The sequence below is a fragment of the Lagenorhynchus albirostris genome, chromosome 4, assembly GCF_949774975.1.
Source record: "Lagenorhynchus albirostris chromosome 4, mLagAlb1.1, whole genome shotgun sequence".
Classification (NCBI taxonomy): domain Eukaryota; kingdom Metazoa; phylum Chordata; class Mammalia; order Artiodactyla; family Delphinidae; genus Lagenorhynchus; species Lagenorhynchus albirostris.
In genome coordinates, this window is record NC_083098.1 from 29,950,011 (window position 1) to 29,970,789 (window position 20,779).

The window sequence follows — 20,779 nt, forward strand, 5'->3', positions numbered from 1 at the left end:
TATACTACACATATAGGAAGAATTTTTTAAATATGCTATAATTATTATTTACCCATATATAAATATGTCTTTATAACTATCAATTTGCTGAAATATGCATTCAATAAATTCCAACTTTGAGAAAATTTCCCAAAATGTCTTATTTTCACTCCATATTGCTTGTGCTAGTAAAGAGGAATGTTACTCTTGCCAAGTCTTGTTCTACAATAGTAATGGAGGACCATGCCTTCCTTGTGTATTCAAAATCAAAAGCAGCATTTTGGTTTAATTACTTACTTATTCTTTAAATTTCAATAATACCTGCCCACCCGTACCCACACCCTAATGCTCTCACAATTAGAGGATATTGTCCTTCTTTTGCCTGTTATACTCATTATGCTTCTATATAATTCTCCTAGGAATCAAAACAATTATAATGGCTGAATTTTAGATGTTAGGTTTCTCCCAAGTTTTGGGAGATCAGTCATCTGCATTATAAATCAGAGATACATATTGCACAGTAAAAATATGCAAAAAATATACTCTTTCTTGAGACCATGCCTAGACAGCAGATGAAGACCCAACACAGCCATAAATAAATAAATAAATTTATTAATAAATACATTCAATTAACAGAAATATATTTTGTGGCCTACTTTATTTAAACACATAAATTTATTATGAATTTATTTTATTTTAATGTTGACAGCTTACTCTAAATATAAATTCAGTTAATTTAACTCAAAATTAAATGGAGCAAAATTACACATAAAATAAACAAGAAATTTGTAATAAAAGATATGAAGAAAGCAATTTTAAATCTTACTGGACTATGTTAAACATTCAGCTGCATAATTTCTGTAATGCTGGGAGGGAGGTAATAATTTATCAGTTTCCATAATTACCATAGGTTTTACTTGCAATTTCCTATTAAAGATAGATACCCTATAATTTTGTAGAGTGGACATTATGAAAATATTTCAAAATTAAGATTTTAAACTTTATTAATTAAAAATCAAGCTTAATACTTCACTTGAAATTTATCGAGATAGGAATTTTACATTTTGCTTCTTTATTTTTTACCTCCCAACCTCCCACCCCATACACTTCTCCAATTTCAAGAGTTGTCAGGCATTTCCAGAACATTTGCAAGGTCCAGAGCAGAGACCTCCTGAAGACATCCTCTTTTTCTGTCCTTTGTGAAAGTCTAAGCAAACAGGAGATTATGTAAAATGTCTAGGAGAAGGAGTGTCAAAGGTTAATATTTTTAAAAAGACAGAAACCAAAGAAGAGTTTTTCCTCAAGATTAGGGAACCAAGTTTCTCAAAATCTGTAGTCAGCTTTCTTTAGCCTGAGGGCAAGGGGAGGGGATGAAGAGGTTAGGCTGGAACCTAGGGGATGGTAAGTGGTAATCAAGGTCCCTACTTGTCCATATAGTGCCTCTGTATAAATTAGAAAAAAACAATCCTTCTGGGCTAATTCAGCCCCAAGAGAACTCAGTTTGGTAAGTGCAGGTCAGGTTGGATTTCTGCTTCTCCTTTCCTTCAGTCAAGCACCCTTACATAGAGAACAATTTGCCCACCTGTACACAATGGCTTCATGATGGTGCACTTACAGAAGACAGCCCCTTGGCACCAGGGCTTTTGGCATCAGCAAATATTTCTTAACTCAAGCTTAGATAATCAGCAGAGCTGTCAGCTTCTAAAAGACCATGTGTCCTAGACAATGAGATATTACTAGTGAACAAGATGAACTGAAGATGTGAGAGCCAATTTTCTAGATATCACATAAGCCTGGATCTCATTCAAGCCCTGGGAAAAGGAGGTCTCTGCCCTACCCATCTAATAACTGTGAAAGAACTTCCTATTAGCATAATATAAAGAAGATTTGAATTCAAATTAGGACATTTCTTATATACTTGAGTTGCTGGTTATGAATTTATACATACAGTTGACATGTGAACAACACTGGGGTTAGGGTTCCTACTCTCTACTCAGTCAATCTGAGTGTTATTTATAGTTGGCACTCCTTATCTGCAGTTCCTCTGTATCCCACATGGGTGGTTCCAAATTAATGGATTCAGCCAACATTGGACAGGGTACTACTATAGTATTTACTATTTTAAAAAATCCACACATAAGTGGACCTGTGCAGTTCAAAACCATGTTGTTCAAGAGTCAACTGTATTTCAGTGATAAAAAGTTACCAATATATTCACTGACAATTATTTCTAGGAGACAAAATGGTAGAGAGAATTCAGTATGAGCAGTACAAAACTTTTTAAATTTCCCACTATTTAACTGATTATTTGATATAAGCTTTAGGTAGGTATGAAGAGTGATATAACACATCATAATCACAAAAAGCATTTATTTCATTTTTACTCTGCAAAGAACTGTGTTAGGATCTGGGATATGGAGACGTGAGTGCTACTTCCCCTCTACAGATCAGATCACAGATCTAACAGTGAAAGGATACATTTTTTAGGAGGAAATTGGTTGTAGGCACAAATAGTACTCTAGAAATTCAAAAGAGAAAAGGATGTCTAAAAGTTGGGGTGGTCAGAGAAAGCTTTAGGGAGGAAGAACATAATACATTGTACTTCCCTAATATAACACTCATCAAACTGTATTGCTTCCTCTAAATTGACGGCTCCAGGAGATAAAGGACTTTAAGTATCTTGCTCACTGCTACACCTCCAAAGCCTAGACATAGTGAGTGAAACATGTTAGATATTCAGTAAAAATCTGTTGAATGAATGATTGAAGAATGGTACTTAAAGTCAAAGATAAATATTAGCAGAGGGGAAACACAAGAACAGTCCTGACAAGGGGAATATCTTAAGAAGAGGTACAGAGATGGAAACTTGCATATATCATGTGTTTCCAGTGATCAATGAAGAACTATTTAGTTGGTTTAGAGAGGACTATATACATGGAGTAGGAGATAATTTAAAATAGGACAAATGTTTCCAATAAATTAGCACTGAAAAGAAAGATTACAAAGAATCTAATATAGTATAAAGGACATCATCAAATAAAGACAATTAAGTAAAGGAGTATATATACTTAAACCATATGACAATCTCATTGGAAGGAAATCTGCATAAGTAAATCAGTTGATGGGAGGTGAACACCCTCTTAACATAAAATAAACATACTGAACGCAACTGAGGTACACCAACATGTAAACAAAAAGATAAATAAGTATATATACTGCCTGAATTTTACTATGGATGATAGTGACACTCAAGTTATAAGCAGAATTCCGTCTTAATCCTAAAAGCATCTTTCTAAGAACTATGCCTTGATATAACACCAAATATTATAGTTCAGAATTATCTCCTTTGACAGATGAAATTTAGTGATAGAGTCAAAGATTATGTCTTTCTAATACTTCTAATGTACATTTACAAAGTGAAGTATGTTTTATATTCATCAGAACAGAACATTCAGCTCTGGATAAAAAACACATGTTCAGCAATTCTTTAAAACATCAGGGGAAAATGATAAGTAAACAACACTGACAGAGGACAGAGATATTTACAATTCACATTTTCTTCTGACTTGCTGACAATAATTTTAATCACTATCACTTAATTAGGCCATCAGGTCTTAGAGGTAAGTAACATGGTCAAAATGTAGTGTATCATCTCCTAAAATAAAAATTTGAAAGGTTCAACCAGAGGTTATACCACAGTTCAGGATAAGCCCATTGCTTTGATCACAAATCCCAAGGCTTTCATGGCATAATGACAAGGATTGGTTGTGACCACACATATGCTTTAGTTTTCTTTTCTAAGGTATGATCCCCATTGATATGAATGGCCTCTGCAGCAAGGCTGTATGATTCACCTTCTAATAGTCACCAATTCTATCCATTGAACTAAAACCATCACTTCAATAATACCTGGGTAATCATGCCAAATACTAGTCTATTAATCCAAAGAAACAAGATAATAAAACCTGAAATAAAAACCAAGATGCTACTTCAGAGCTCAAGTTAAATTTTTATTTTATTTTTACTAAAATATGAAATCCTGACAAGTCAAACATAAGCATGATAGCAAGGTAACTAATTTAATGTATACTGCTTTGGGGATACCGATGGTAAAAAAAAGATGTGAAAGCAGAATTTTAGCTTTTTACATTGGAAAAACTGTATATTTTATGAAGGAAAAAATCCAAAGTAAACTTTCTTAATGAACAAGAAAAGAGTTGATGAATATATATTTTTAAAAAGTATATGTTCTAATACATATTAACTTGCAAGTATTTATTTTGTTAGCCCACAAATGAGAAAATCTTTTAGAAAGTTATTAGAATTGAATTGAACCTATAAGTCATTTTAAATGGACTGCATATCTGAAAGTATTCAAATTGATATTTAGTTTCTCCTTATCGAGTAGATAAAATGCTATTTTCTTCCTTTAGTAAAAGAAATGTTAACAGCAATTTTTTAATTGGAGAAGAAAAAATAATCTATAATGCTTCCAGACAGATCAAATAAATACTGTATGGTTTTAGATATTAAACTTGCATTTCAAATTCAAAATAAAGAAAAATCATGGATTACAAACGAACAAATAGATAATCTATCTCAATCTAATACAGTTAAGAGAATAACTGGGTTTGCGTCTTATCTATTCAACTTACTGGTCACGTGCTTTTAATTTAATTTTTCTAACCCTTACTTACCTCAGTCGCCTCTTCTAAAACACAGGGTTGTTGTGCGGCTAATGAGATAATACAGAATTCTACATGCACAAAACATGTTACTACTACCACTACTACTACTACTATTATTATTATCATTAATGTGGCCCCTGATAACAATCCCAAATTAGAGACTCAACTTGCCCGATTCTTAAAGTCAACAGGTAATTCACTGATAGTGGCCATTCTTAAAAGCTTTTAACATAATCCTAAGGGAATTTAATAGAATTTACTTGTAAAAGTAAATATGACCACCAAAATATTTGAGACTTAATAGTTCCTACTAAATAGCTATCACATTCAAAACAAGTTTCTTTATTTTTTATTAGCAATGACAGTACTGTTCAACATGCCTCACTTTATGATGAATAATCTCAATACTTTATAGTTCTCTCCTGCTTTCAACACATGTTTTTCACTTCTAAATTTGGACTGGACATCTCTGCTGAACCTTTTGCTGTTTCAGACTCCTATCTTCAAGGAAATTGTAATTTGGGGAGAGATAATGGACATTAATAATACAAATAATGGGTAAGCTGTGACTGCCAGAAGAGAAGACATAAATAAAATGCCCACCTTAAATCTTTTCTGGAACAGTTTGTATAATACATGGAGGAGAACAGTTAATATCAGTATTTATAAATATATTAATGAACAGTCTACATTTTTACACTGAACAAAAATATAAGATCACCAGGTCAAAAAACAAATTACAGCTGACCTGTGTACATTTTTATAATTCAGGAAGATAGGAACATTTTCTAAGTGCTTTAAAAAAACGTTTTTTTCTGCCCACTATGTAAGTAGCATAAGAAGAAAAATATTCAGTTTTTCAAGTAATTTTTCTCGAAGAACACACGAAAAAGAAATGGTTCATTGTAGACATAAAGAGTACAAAGTTCAAAGCTAAAAAAAATATAGTACATGGGTACATCATTTAACCTATGGATGCATGAAGAAGAAAAGTGTTAAAAAGGGTTAAATTAACAAATCTGTAAGTTATGTATAAAAACAAGGATGAACACATATACAGTTCAGTTAGAGTATGAGTGTTCTACATTGTTAAGAGAGCGGCAAGACAGCTTGAGCTGACTCTAATGTGGTTGTGTGTGTGTGGCGGGGGGTGGAAGAGGGACTGACCAAAAAAGAAAGAGAGAGAGAGAAGAAAGAGAGAGAGAGAGGGAGAGGAAGAGAGAGAAGAAAGAAAAAAGAGGGGGAGAAAGAGGGAGAATGAAGAGAGATAAAGAGAAGGAGGGAGGGAGGTAAAGAGGAAGGAAGGAAGGGAGGGAGGGAGGGAAGTACATATGCCAGAAATGTGCAAAGGATGGATAGAAAAGGGTAAGATTTCAATTTTACTTTCTTTTAGCATTTAAAAAATTCTGAATTATTTAAAAGTTTGTTTGAAAATAGGAAGAATAAATGAAGAAAATAAAACTATCAAATCATCCTAATTTAAGCTTTTTCTCTTAACAAATACATCAAGAAATAAATGTCCAGCAATTATGTTCTACTAACTGTAGCTAAACATTTTCTTATAAATGGCTCTAAAGCTGATGCTATCAGCATCTGTGGAATGTATTATGGTAGAAGACATGCTGAAAGAGGAAAAAAGAAACCTAACTTATCTTCAGATCACAGCCCCTGGGATTTCTGAGGTAGTGGAGGGCAAGTCAAAGGTCTCATGTTTAACAAATCTCACAAGACACAAATAGAACTATTCTCTGATCATCTCTATTTTGTATTATTACTTCTAACAAACAGGTATACACTTAATACCTTTAAGGGTTAATTTTTAAAGCTAAAACTAATTCTTGTAATATTACTGATAGTCATTTATTTTTCAAATATTATTTAGTAAATTCTTAGGATTTAATTGCACTCTATTTACTTAATTTTAAGTATGGAATATGCTGTACTGACCCTTCTGATTTCATAACAATAAAATTTTACATTCATCACTAATGATACACAATAAATTATAAGATAGATTTTATTTTATTTTATTTTATTTTTGCAGTACGTGGGCCTCTCGCTGTTGTGGCCTCTCCCGTTGCGGAGCACAGGCTCCAGACGCGCAGGCTCAGCGGCCATGGCTCACAGGCCCAGCCGCTCCGCGGCATGTGGGATCTTCCCGGACGGGGCATGAACCCGTGTCCCCTGCATTGGCAGGCGGACTCTCAACCACTGCGCCACCAGGGAAGCCCAGAGTTTTAAATTGAATATCCAAGATATAATCAGTGACAGGATGTCCACATGGACTTCTTTTGTAAAGCTATAACAGTAAAAACTCAATGTGCCTTAATTGTAAAAGTGTAGAAAATTAGAGCATTAACAACTCTTAGTCAGCAGATGACATCCAGCCACCAGTTGTCTTGTGGAGAGATAAGCCCCCTTCCTAAAATACAAGATGTTAGTAGCCCCATTGGAGCACCTACCCATTGGATTTTGCTGTGCCCTTCTGGCATAAATGGCCATACACTCTCCTTTTTCTCCTCAGATTACCTCTCTGTTTTTCCCAGGCTTTTTCACTGATGCCTCTTTTCTCGATATCTTTATATCTACTCATTCTTTCAACCAATATTTATTGATTTCTAACTAAATGTTCTAAATGCTGAGGTTACCAAATGAACGACACACAAAGCCCCCACCTTCACAGAACTGTAGCTATGGAGACATAACATAAACAAATGAATATATGTACTGTGTCAAATGCTGGCAAGTAGTATGTTAAAAAAAAAAAAGATGAAGGGATAGAGAATGATGGGGGTTGGGCAGTGTTATTTTAGAGAGGGTGTCCAGGGAAGTCCACTCTGAGGAGGTGACATTTGAGCAAAGACCTGAATGAAAAAAATGGAATGAACGAAGCATTATCTAGGGGAAAGTGGTTCAGGCAGAGACAACGTAATACACAAAGCCACCAAAACAGGAGTGGGCTTGGCATTTATTTTTTGGCCATGCCGCGCGGCTTGCGGGAACTTAGTTCCCCAACCAGGGATCGAACTTGGGCCAACGGCAATGAAAGCGCAGCCTCCTAACCACTGAAATGCCAGGGAACTCCTGGGCTTGGCATTTTTGAAAAGGAACCACAACAAAGGCAAGTGAGGCTGCAGGAGAGTAAAAGAGATGTGTCATCAAAGAGGCAACCGGGTAACACAGGGCCTCAGTGGCTACATTAAGAACCTGAATTTTGCTCTAAGCTAGATGAGTAGGCACTGGATGGATGTGAGCACACGGATATGATCTGATTTACAATATAAATTGGGCCAGGGCCCTCGTGATGGACGTGGTGATAACTGGTCAGATTCTAGACATATTCTGAAGGTTGATAAGATGAGCAGTGAGGTGTATGTGATAGGGAGGAATCAAAGATTCCAAGTTTTCTAAAGGTCTGAGCAAACTGGATAAACAGTGCTGTCTTTCACTGAGATGGCAAATGCAGGTATTGAGCAGGACTTTTTCCTTAGGGTAGAGAGGAGGGTAAGAGGGAAAGACAGAGTTTGATATTGGACATGTTCAGTTTAAAATGCCTGTAAACGTACATCTAGCTCAAAGGGAGCTACCTGTATAGCTCTAGAATTCAGGGGAGAGCCACAAGGTAAGGTGTGATCACCTAGGGAGCAAGTGTTGACACTAGAAGAAATCTAAAGATGAAGCTGAAAGGTACTCCAGTAATTTAGGGTACGAAAACAAGATAATCCAGTAAAGGAGACTGAAAAAAAGGCAAAGAGATAGCCAGAAGATGGCTCCTTCACCAAGTAAAGAAAATGTTATAAGGAAAATGGATAAATTAATTGTGTCAATAATGCTGACAGATCAAGTACCATGAGAACTGAAAATTTGCATTTGACAACATGGAAATTGTTCATCAATGACTCTGACAAGACTGATTTCGATAACATGGTGGAAAAGAAAGCTTGATTCGAGTGGGCTCGGAGATGATGGGAGCTGAAAAAGTGGAGATCAAGAGACTAGACAACCGTTTTGAGGAGTTCAAGATAAGTATCGCCTAATATTCCTTCTTACCCTACATGCCTATGCCACTATTCTGAAACTTAGGTTTGAATTTTCAACTAGTAGGTGATAATATCCTGGTTATTCTGAAAATATATCAATGTGTCAAAAACTGAATTCACGCATTTGGTCTACATACCAGCTTCATTATAATTCACAGCATCATCATTTATCTAGGCACCCAATCTAAAGAATCATCTTTATGCCTTCCTATCCCTTTACAGTCAACCAAGTGCCAAATCCTGGAGAATTACTTTTAACCCACCTCTTGAGTCATTCCCTTAGCTCTTTGACTAGTTGAGGCTCCTAGAGTCTTTACTTTTAACTGTCATAGACTCCTAAAATTTCTCCCTACCTCCAGCTCTCATCTCTCTTCCCCATTCCCAGTACTTTCCATACCGCTGCCAAAGTGCCTTTTTTTTTTTTTTTTAAATAATAGAGCCAATTAGTACAAAATCTTAAATGGATCCTCATTGCCTATAGCAGGGGATGGTAAAATACAGCCCAGGGGCCAAAACGCTGCCACCTGTTTTTGTAAATGAAATTTTACGGGAACACAATCACACTTATCTGTTTACATACGGTATGGTCTATGGCTACTCTTGGGCTATGGTGGTAGAGCTGAGTAGCTGTGCCAGAGATTGCACGGACTGCGAACTGAAAAATATCTTTAGAATATTACTGAGGGTCTTCATATTAGACCACAACTGCCTTTCAGTATTTCTCCTTCTCTATGTTTCCTACACACCAAGCACATAAGACCAATTAGCAGACCAATAAGCATTCCCCAAGGTGCTAAGCCTTTTCTCTGAATTTTGTTCATGTCATTTTCTTTGCTCAGAATACTCTTCTATATTTAATCAAAGCATTAATTTAATAAATTTTTTAGTGCCTACTGTGTTCCAGGTACTGTTTTAAGCTCTAGGAATAAACCAATGAGCAAAACAGTCCAAATTCATGCTGTCATGGAGCTAATGTTCCAGTGGGATAAGACATAAATAATAAATAAAGAGACATGTATGTTGGATGGTGAGTGATATGAAGAAAACTGAAATTGAGAAGTCAGTTAAAGTGCATGGGATGAGGCATGTACTTTTAAAGAAAGAGGACAGAGAAGGCCTTACTAAGAAGGTGACTTTTTTTTTTGAATTTTATTTCTTTTTTTATACAGCAGGTTCTTATTAGTCATCAATTTTATACACATCAGTGTATACATGTCAATCCCAATCTCCCAATTCATCCCACCCTCCTTCCCCCTTGGTATCCATAAGTTTGTGCTCTACATCTGTGTCTCTATTTCTGCTTTGCAAGAAAGTTCATCTGTACCATTTTTTTTTAGATTCTACATATAATCGATACTATACTATATTTGTTTTCCTCTTTCTGACTTACTTCATTCTGTATGACAGTCTCTAGGTCTATCCATGACTCTGCAAATGGCACTATTTCGTTCCTCCTTATGGTTGAGTAATATTCCATTGTATATATGTACCACATCTTTATCCACTTGTCTGTCGATGGGCATTTAGGTTGCTTCCATGACCTGGCTATTGTAAATAGTGCTGCAATGAACACTGGGGTGCATGTTGTCTTTTTGAATTATGGTTTTCTCAGGGTATATGCCCAGTAGTGGGATTGCTGGGTCAAATGGTAATTCTATTTTTAGTTTTTTAAGAAACCTCCATACTGCTCTCCACAGTGGCTGTATCAATTTACATTCCCACCAACAGTGCAAGAGGGTTCCCTAAGAAGGTGACATTTGAGTAAAGACTTAAAATGGCTGAAGGAATGAATCCATAAGGATATCTGGAGGAATTTTTCAGGTGAAAAGAAAAGTAAAAGCAAAGGCCCTGAGGCGGGAAGATACCTGGAGTTTGTGAGGAATACCAAGGAGGTCCTGTTTGGCTAGAACAGAGTGGACAAGAGGGCAAATGGTACAAAGAGTTCAAGACATAACAGGATTATGGAGGGGAGGGGTAGTTGCTGTAGGGTCTTGCACTGTAAGGACTTCAGCTTTTACTCGCAACAGCTTTTACTCGGAAGCCATTAACTAAGGGAAGACTGTGAGAAGAGCAGGTTTAAAGGAATGAAGATCAGGAATTTGGTTATGAATGTGTTAAACTTGAGATACATTTTACATGCTAAAATGGAGATGCTAAGGAGCGAGTCAGATATCAGGATAAACGTACATGCTAGAGATGTAAATCTGGGAGGTGGAAGGCTCCCTTGCATCCTTCAAGATACAACTCAAATACCACTTACTCTGTGAAGTCATTCACAACCCCACTTCCTCCAGGAAGAATTCATTTCATTTTGTTTATATCTTATTATAGCACTTGGCACTGTCTAACTTGTATTAAAAATAGTTTTATGTATATGTGTCGTTCTCACCTGGAGATATGTGAAGTAAAGAACTGTGTTTATCTTACCCTTTTAACCCCCAAAACTCCTTACTATGTATTGCATATGATAAAATAATCAGTAAATGCTGGCTTAACTAAATGTGTTTGAGGGGACTTGAATTCACCTGTCATAGGAAGTTTTCTGCCTGAAGGTAGGGAGCTAGATCCCCATGCCCTAACTAAACTTGTTCTTCTTCTGTGTTCTCTAAGTACATGTCCAAGTCAAATTTAATTTCTCTCTCATCTTAGGAGACAAATCAATCAGCAAATCCTAACAGTTCTTACCTTTTAAATATGTCTTAAATTCATCACATTTCTCTAGTACCACTGCCTCCACTGCCTCTCACCCCATTACTTTAACAGCTTACTTACTGTTTCCACTCCTGCTCAGTGTAATACAAACACCGATCACAGCGGTCACTTAAAACCACAAAATCCCCTCTGCTTTGACCTTTCCAGTATATCCCCACTGCCCCCAGGATAAAGTCCAACCTCCTTACTAAAGCTTATAAGGCACCCCATGATAGGCCCTGAATTGCCTCTTTCCTCTCCCTTCTCCTCATTTCAGATCTTGTAGCTATGAGCCACAGATCCTTTATTATACTGAATTGCTGGAATGCTTTTGTCGTCAGTACCCCATTTACCGCAAATGTTCACTGAAGGCAATGCTCTGTCTCATTTGATGCTGTATCACAACCAGGGCCTGATTGTGCATGAACTCAATTAAAATAAAAACTTTAAAAATTAAATGCTATCTCAGGATTCCACCAAACTTGTTACCCTAAGTTTATTTTTAGCACAGGTTATTTTAAAAAATATTTTTGTACTAAATTCCAAGCTTCTAGAGAAGTATAGTTCTCCAACAATCTCCATGTAAAAGACATAAAGAATGTAGAAGATCCATTTACTACTGCCCCCTTTCTAAAATAATGAACCGAGCTGACATTTATGACTCTTTCCACTCTCAGATCCTGATCTGTTAATCACTTCTATAGGAGAGAAGGAAAAAAGTTTAAACTGCAGCAAATCAGATTCTATTTAATCATTAGATTAAATTTATTGACACTAACGGTACCTGAAAACGTGTGTGCTGCCTGCTGCCTCAACGGGGAGCTGGGGGGCTGGGGAATCAGCAACAATGAACTGCCTAGAAAAGCTTAGATATTTGCCTAATATTTACATGTGACTGCCTTATGAAATTCATTCAAGCTTTATGAGTCTGATTTGTTCCACAAGATTTGGTTATGATGGTGCAGGCTGAAGACAGTAATCTATTTTGTACCTCAGTTTCTAAACTTAAATGATTTTTTTAAAACTTGAAACAGAGTTTGCTGGGGGATTTTTTTTTTTTTCAGAAAGAATTGGGTATCTGTATTTTTAAAATGGATAGGGTTGCATCAAGGGATGTAGGACTTGTTTGAAGCACAGCATCAGCGTGACCTACGATAACCACCCTTTTCTTTCTTTTTAACATCTTTACTGGAGTATAACTGCTTTACAATGTTGTGTTAGTGCTGTACAACAAAGTGAATCAGCTATATGTATACATATATCCCCATATTCCCTCCCTCTTTTGTCTCTCTCTTACCCTCCCTATCCCACCCCTCTAAGTGGTCACAAAGCAATGAGCTTATCTCCCTGTGCTACGTGGCTGCTTCCCACTAGCTATCTATTCTACATTTGGTAGTGTATATATGTCAATGCTACTTTCTCACTTCGTCCCAGCTTACCCTTCCCCTTCCCCATGTCCTCAAGTCCATTCTCTATGTCTGCATCTTTATTCCTGCCCTGCCCCAGGTTTGTCAGAACCATTTCTTTTTTTAAGATTCCATATATATGTGTTAGCATACGGTATTTGTTTTTCTCTTTCTGACTTACTTCACTCTGTATGACAGACTCTAAGTCCATCCACCTCACTACAAATAACTCAATTTCATTTTTTAGGGCTCAGTAATATTCCATTGTATATACGTGCCACATCTTCTTTATCCATTCATCTGTCGATGGACACTTAGGTTGCTGCCATGTCCTGGCTATTGTAAATAGTGCTGTAATGAACATTGTGGTACATGACTCTTTTTGAATTATGGTTTTCTCAGGGTATATGCCCAGTAGTGGGATTGCCGGGTCATATGGTAGTTCTATTTTTAGTTTTTTAAGGAACCTCCATACTGTTCTCCATAGTGGCTGTGTCAATTTACATTCTTACCAACAGTGCAAGAGGGTTCCCTTTTCTCCACACCCTCTCCAGCATTTACTGTTCGTAGATTTTTGGATGATGGCCATTCTGACTGGTATGAGGTGATACCTCATTGTAGTTCTGATTTGCATTTCTCTAATGATTAGTGATATTGAGCATCCTTTCATGTGTTTGTTGGCAATTGGTATAACTTTGGAGAAATGTCTATTTAGGTCTTCTGCCCATTTTTGGATTGGGTTGTTTGTTTTTTTGATATTAAGCTGCATGAGCACTTGTACATTTTGGAGATTAATCCTTTGTCAGTTTCTCTGTTTGCAAATATTTTCTCCCATTCTGAAGGTTGTCTTTTCATCTTGTTTATGGTTTCCTTTGCTGTGCAAAAGCTTTTTCTAAAATAAATAAATTTATTTATTTATTTATTTACTTGTGGCTGTGTTGAGCCTTCGTTGCTGCATGCGGGTTTTCTCTAGTTGTGGTGAGCAGGAGCTACTCTTCATTGTGATGCGCAGGCTTCTCATTGCGGTGGCTTCTCTTGTTGAGGAGCACGGGCTCTAGGTGTGCAGGCTTCAGTAGTTGTGGCACATGGGCTCAGTAGTTGGGGCTCAGGGGCTCTGGAGCACAGGCTCAGTTCTTGTGGCACATGGACTTAGTTGCTCGGCGGCATGTGGGATCTTCCCGGACCAGGGATCGAACCCATGCCCCCTGCATTGGCAGGTGGATTCTTAACCACTGCGCCACCAGGGAAGCTCCTTGCAAAAGCTTTTAAGTTTAATTAGGTTCCATTTGTTTATTTTTGTTTTTATTTCTATTTCTCTAGGAGGTGGGCCAATAAGGATCTTGCTGTGATTTATATCATAGAGTGTTCTGCCTATGTTTTCCTCTAAGAGTTTTATACTGTTTGGCCTTACATTTAGGTCTTTAATCCATTTTGAGTTTATTTTTGTATACAGTGTGAGGGAGTGTTCTAATTTCATTCTTTTACATGTAGCTGTCCAGTTTTCTGCTGGGGGATTTTAAAATATTACTTATCACAGTGATGATTCTCCAACCCAATTTTAGCACTTTCTATTTCAGTCCTCAAGACTAGCTATTATTGCTACTACCTGTCAGTTCATATTTAGATGGAGTACAACATCAGAAACATCGTTGCTCAAAGAGCAAGAAGGCATTCTTCCTTCCATAAGCAGAAAGCTATCCCTTGGTGTGATGCCAAAACAATGCCCTAAGTCTGCACTGCCAAATGGAGTAGCCATTAGCCACAAGTGGCTATTAAACAATTGAAATGTGGCTAGTCTGTGAAGAGACCTGTTGTAAATATAAGATACACACCAGGTCTCAAAGCCTTAATATTAAAAAAAAAGAATGTAAAATATCCAATTAATAATTTTATATTGATTACATGCTGAAATAAAAATATTTTGGATATATCAGTTTAAATATATTCTTAAAATCAGTTTCACATGGTCCTTTTGACTTTTTAAAATGTGACTACAAGAAAATCTAAAATTATATATGTGATCGTAATTATGGTTGACATTACATTTCTATTGGACAGCGTGGTAAGCCTAGTTAGAGAACTGATCAACACTTCTGAACTCTTTATCCAGACAGAATAAAAAGCATCATTGAGGGTCAGGCCTGAAATGGAACCACCAATGATGAACCGAAACACAAACGAACCCCCCAATTTTAAAATGGTAAATCATGCTAAAAATGAAAGACTGCTTTAGTGAAATCTGATAATGTCTCTTTCTTCTCTGAAATAAAAATAATTAATCTTTTAACCTTTATTTTTAGGAATAACATATTTTTTCAGTAAAATTATTCTGAGTATTAGCAGAATGCAAGAAATAGGGATCCTAAGATATTATAGTGACAGTTCCCCTTTAGCAAAAAAAGTTAAGTACTAGAAATGTTATTTTATTCTTACTTTCTCCAAAAAATTAGTTAATTAATTAATTATTTTTTTTGCCTGCGCTGTGCAACTTGCGGAATCTTATTTCCCCCACCAGGGACTGAACTTGTACCCTCGCCAGTGAAAGTGCAGAGTCTTAACCACTGGACTGCCAGAGAATTTCCCTGAAAAAGTAATTTAAATAAATCTTCTATCTACCTAACAATATTTCATTTTTGTAAAATGTCATGAAAACATTAGAGAATGCATATTAATCTAGCAACGTATACTTCAGAAGCCACTCAGTAAAGTGATTCCTACCACCACTCACATACTTCACTATCCCCTCTCTACTGTTTAACAGTTTCCTTCGTATTTCTAGAAACTCTAACACGACAACACAAATAAAGATCAGACTATAATTAATATGATTCCACCTGAAATATAACGTTATATCTCAATGAAATGTTTATTACAGTAATTTAAATGTGCTTTCTTAATATATTCATTCTTATACATTATATTATTATAATAATTTAAACATGCTTTATAAAGTGTTAGAATGTAACATGAGGAGGCAAGATCAAAAAACAAAAAATAAAAAAGGCATGATTAAATCCCTCCTCAGTTGTAGAAGGACCAACTATAAGGAGGCTCTTTAAATAGCCTATAGCCTGTGTAACCATGTATTATATACTTTTCAAAGTGTTCACTCAGTTGTAGGGTCCAAATTACCGGGTTATTAATATAGAAAATGGAGTAATTTATCAATGTCCTATTCACCTTACAGATATTTTGTGGTTTAAAAAAAAAAAGAAAATTAGGAAAATATACATATTGGTTAGAAGAGCAAGTGGGTTTCATCCAAGTTAGTCCTGAAGAAAATTTCTGTGCCTCTGAACATAATGAAATGGTATTTAAGAATAAAGCTGTATCTGGGCTTCCCTGGCACAGTGGTTGAGAGTCTGCCTGCCGATGCAGGGGACATGGGTTCGTGCCCTGGTCCGGGAGGATCCCACACGCCTCAGAGCGGCTGGGCCCGTGGGCCATGGCCGCTGGGCCTGCGCGTCCAGAGCCTGTGCTCTGCAATGGGAGAGGCCACAACAGGGAGAGGCCCGCGTACCGCAAAAAAAATAAAAATAAAAAAAATAAAACTGTATCTCTAAGCAGGCTCCAATCAACTTGACACTTGGAATTTTTAATTCTTTTATTTTTCTTTTAACTTTTGCCTTAACTTTGTACTCTACTTCTTCATTTAGATGCCCTATATAACTAGGCTAGGAAGCTAGAAATTAAGTAGCACAATAACAAGAACTAAAATTCTAGTATTGGTTTAGTAATTGGGGCTGTTTTTATCAAAATCTGCTGAGGCATTCAAAGGGAAGCGAGATGGATTTGAGTCATTATTTGTGAAGAAACAAGAGTAATGAGAAAAATAAGGAATGAGAAAGGTAGAGTTCATATGGGGTTTTGGGGGTTTTATTTTTTAATGCTGTAGCTGTTTTGTGTGGGTTTATTTTTTATTTTTTTTTTACAAGTGGGGTATTTTGAAGGAAATGTTTGGGGAAATGGAACCAGATATGTGCTAATTAAAGAATCTTGAGAGAAAAAGGAGGAGATTTAGGAAAAAGAGACAACAAAACTACAAGGATCTACCTATCACATGTATCTCCCGTCCAACAAAGCTTTAAGCGGGAATGTCTAATACAGAGAGGTAGAAATTTGAAGATATACACTACCTCTCTATTACAGAGCAGAAAAAAATTCAAATTCACAATTTTGTTCTTGTTTACACTTCTATTACCAAACTTAAGTATGAGGTTATAACTTGGTCCTGAGATATTTAAAAAACAAAGGAATTTAGGGGCTTCCCTGGTGGTGCAGTGGTTGAGAGTGCGCCTGACGATGCAGGGGACACAGGTTCATGCCCTGTCTGGGAAGATCCCACATGCCTCGGAGCGGCTGGGCCTGTGGGCCATGGCCGCTGGGCCTGCACGTCCGGAGCCTGTGCTCCACAACGGGAGGGGCCGTGGAGGTGAGAGGCCCGCGTACCGCAAAAAAAAAAAAAAAGGAACTTAAATTAAAAATTTTTTTTCATGTCTTCAATTTGATAACAAAAAGTCTTATCAATGTTTTCCTATGTCCATATCTCTTATGACTTCTCAAAAGGTTTAAAGTAAGTAAAGAAATAGCTTTGAGATTAGAAGTAGAAACCATTATTAAATCTGTTAACTATTCTGATTTACTGTTATCTAATTATCCATTTCAAAATTATCTACTGATGATTCTTAAGGGATATGATAATTTCAAGAGTATTTCAGAGTACATTATTTGTGCTATCAAAAATTCCTATAGATGTTCCAATATAAAAGATTATTTCTGGGGACTTCCCTGGTGGTCCAGTGATTCAAAGTCCATCTTGCAATGCAGGGGACGCCAGTTCAATCCCTGGTTGGGGACTAAAATTCCACATGCCACGGAGCAACTAAGCCCTCGTGCTGCAGCTCCTGAGCCTGTGCGCTCTGGAGCCCGCACGCCACAACTAGAGAGAAGCCTATACAATGCAACGAAGAACCTGCACGTTGCAATGAAAGATCCTGCATGCCGCAACTAAGACCTGACACAGCCCCCACCCCCCAAAAAAAAAATTTAAAAAAGAGATTATTTCTGCATATGATGGAATCTTCAATAAAATATCTTGGATATAAGCAATGTTATACTCTACAGTAAGATAAAGTATGTGAACACTTTTTATAGACTGTAATGTATCATGACTAAAAGTAAGATACAATTATAATTTTAATTAATTTTTTAAAGTACTCTATAGTAACATAAACATTAGTAATGTAACTTTTCCTCTTTCAAGCCCAAATATTTCTCATATGTACTTATCATTTTCTCCCGTATAGTATAATTATTTATGTATAAGACATAGCTCTTTACGACACCTAAGGACACAACCACAGGCATATCTTGTTTTACTCAACAGCATCTGAACAGTGAAGAAACAGATACTATGTCACAAAACTAAAATACAGTACTTTTGAGGGCAGAAGCAAAAGTATTGTATCAGCTACTGTGCAAAGTTTTTGATCTACTGAACATATATATAGATAGAAGAACTCATTTCCCCTCAACAATAAAGCAATTCTATAACAAGCAGAGTCAGGTAGGCATTTAGAACCAGCAGTAGGTAAAAGATGATTACCTTAAGAATAGAGACAGGGGATTGCTAAAGTATCAATAAAATGAAATAAGTTGAATTAAACTAAACATCTGAGATCTTTCTCACAGTATTTTTGTGACTATATTAATTTTATTCATTGAGTTTGGAATCTCATTAAGCACGCCGCTTTACATCCATAATACTGCATTTTTCCTTTAAAAAGGATTCCAAGGAGGAAGGAAAACAACTGTTCCACAATTAAAGAGAGAGAGATGAGACAGACAGACAGAAACAGACAGACACAGGAGGTAGAGAGAGAAAGAGAGAGAAATCTTATATAATGGTTATTGGCCACTTAATTAAGGCCTCATCCTTTGAGGCTCATCTTTAGTAAATAGGGCTGTATTGCAAGAGAGAAATTATCAACATCCATTCAATAAGAAACACACTGGCAATAATAATTGTAAAATGAAGTATTTCTGTACCTTAATATCAGATGTATCACGCTGACTGTTTCGCCAAGCTCTGGAAATCGATGAAAAAGTTCGATCTGCATGATCAAATTTCCCTCCTTGTAAATTTAGGAAAGAAGTTGTGAAGGGTTCCTAAAAAATAAGCCATTTAAAAAAGCCATATAGTCCCTCATGCATAAAAATGTGGTTTTTATAAATCTTTATATCTAAATACTTAGTTACCAATAGACATTAGCCAGTAATACGTACTAGGCATAGACTGGGAATTATACTTAAATTATTACATTAATATTCTTATATTATTTTTGTTTCAGAAGAAATATTTCCAAAATTTAGTATTTTTCAGACTCTCTTCAATATTTTTCAGACTCTCTTCCTTTCCAAGAACAATTTATTAATAACATTCAGACATAAATTAGACTGCATTTGCTTCACAGTCCAGGGAAACAGTCCAATATGTAATTTTCCTATTGTTATGGCTCAATATTTAATTTATGATTAAGAAAAGAAAAATGTTTGGAAGATTTAAAAGCCTCCTTTTAGTTAAAGAACACTTAAACACATATTAGTGGATAATTGCTTGAAATTAGCTAAGCACTATAAATTACCTCTAGGATTTATATCTGCCTGTACCCTCTAACAAGCTTTAATTAATGATGTGCTGCTAATGCTTTCCCAAAGAAATTACTTTCTAGTAGATGAATCACCTTTCAATTTTACGGAAACATTTCTTGTTTAACCAATATGTTATCAATACACAGCAGTCTTGGTGTAAATTACAAACACACCTTATTCCATTTTGGGCAACTGAAGTTTCCAAAATATATGAATATATGTCTGTGTTAAGGGAATCTTATTTAGTTCGTATTTTAATAGACTACATTGGAAAATAACATATGTTACAATTTAGAGTCTGGTAAGATATCAAAGACTTGAAGAGGCAAATTTAAGGGAAAAAATTCACGCAATTCCAGGTGAAACATTTTTATGGCCATTCTACAGTAACGTGTTATAAAATACAGCCCAAATGGGATAAAGAGATACTTATATAGGTAGAGTCTCAATCACTGAAAAAAATTTCACCATTCAAAAAAGATGCTGATGATTTTTAATCAATGCATATTCTCCACAACATTGAATTTACTTATTCATGGTTTATTATTCAAATTGAACTTACTATTCTTAGCAGCCATGCAAGAACAAAACTTGCAGTTGAGTAATGAGTGCCATAGTGGAACTTTGGAACTTGATCGTCTTCCCAGGATTCATAACGCTCTGCAAAGAATGCTGCTCTTTTTGGATTCAAAGCTCCTATTGGCTGCCAACGGGGAGGAGAAGAAACAAGAACACATAAATACAATCGTCCTTTATTTCTTTCTCTCTTCAAATATTATCTAATCAGCAAGTGTGAAAGTGAATTAAAAATACATACTATTCAAATTAAAGCAGTGTTACAGTCAGAGAGTGGATTGAAATATAAATTTATTTTTCAATGCACATTAAATATACACATATAAGTAAATGGAGAAACCTGTCATTTCTCAATAAGTCTAGTTTCTGTTGAATAAAGGTCTTTAATCAGCCCATAACAAGCATTTTCATGAAGATAATTACATGAAGTGAATATTAGTTATATGATACTTTGGAAAGCATCTATAAAATCCTCTTTAGTCCTTAGAAGCGACAACCAGAAACAGAATCTTGAAGCTAAAGGATTAACATATCATAGATTGTGAGAAGACAATGCAACAAAATTTGGCAGGGGGCGAGGGTGGGGGAGAAGGAGTGCAAGGAGGAGATTGTGTGAAAAAGGGATTAAATGTAAATCTAGAAATTTCTAATAGTATGAGTAAAACCAAAATTTAAAAGATAAAAACATGCCGGCATGAAATTTTTTTTAAATGTGTAACATGAATAGAATATTAGACAGATTACGAGC

The 20,779-nt window shown here is 35.9% G+C and overlaps 1 protein-coding gene across 5 annotated transcripts in view; it reads right to left on the bottom strand.

The window, feature by feature from the left end:
* LRBA (LPS responsive beige-like anchor protein) overlaps positions 1-20,779 on the bottom strand; it is a 730,232-nt gene that overhangs the window by 149,646 nt on the left and 559,807 nt on the right. For all 5 annotated transcript variants that reach the window (XM_060147738.1, XM_060147737.1, XM_060147734.1 and 2 more), the window contains 2 exons: positions 20,018-20,158; positions 18,853-18,972 (listed from right to left, as the gene is read on the bottom strand). In XM_060147738.1, the coding sequence (XP_060003721.1) occupies positions 18,853-18,972; positions 20,018-20,158 (261 nt within the window). The remainder of the gene's footprint in view (positions 1-18,852; positions 18,973-20,017; positions 20,159-20,779) is intronic.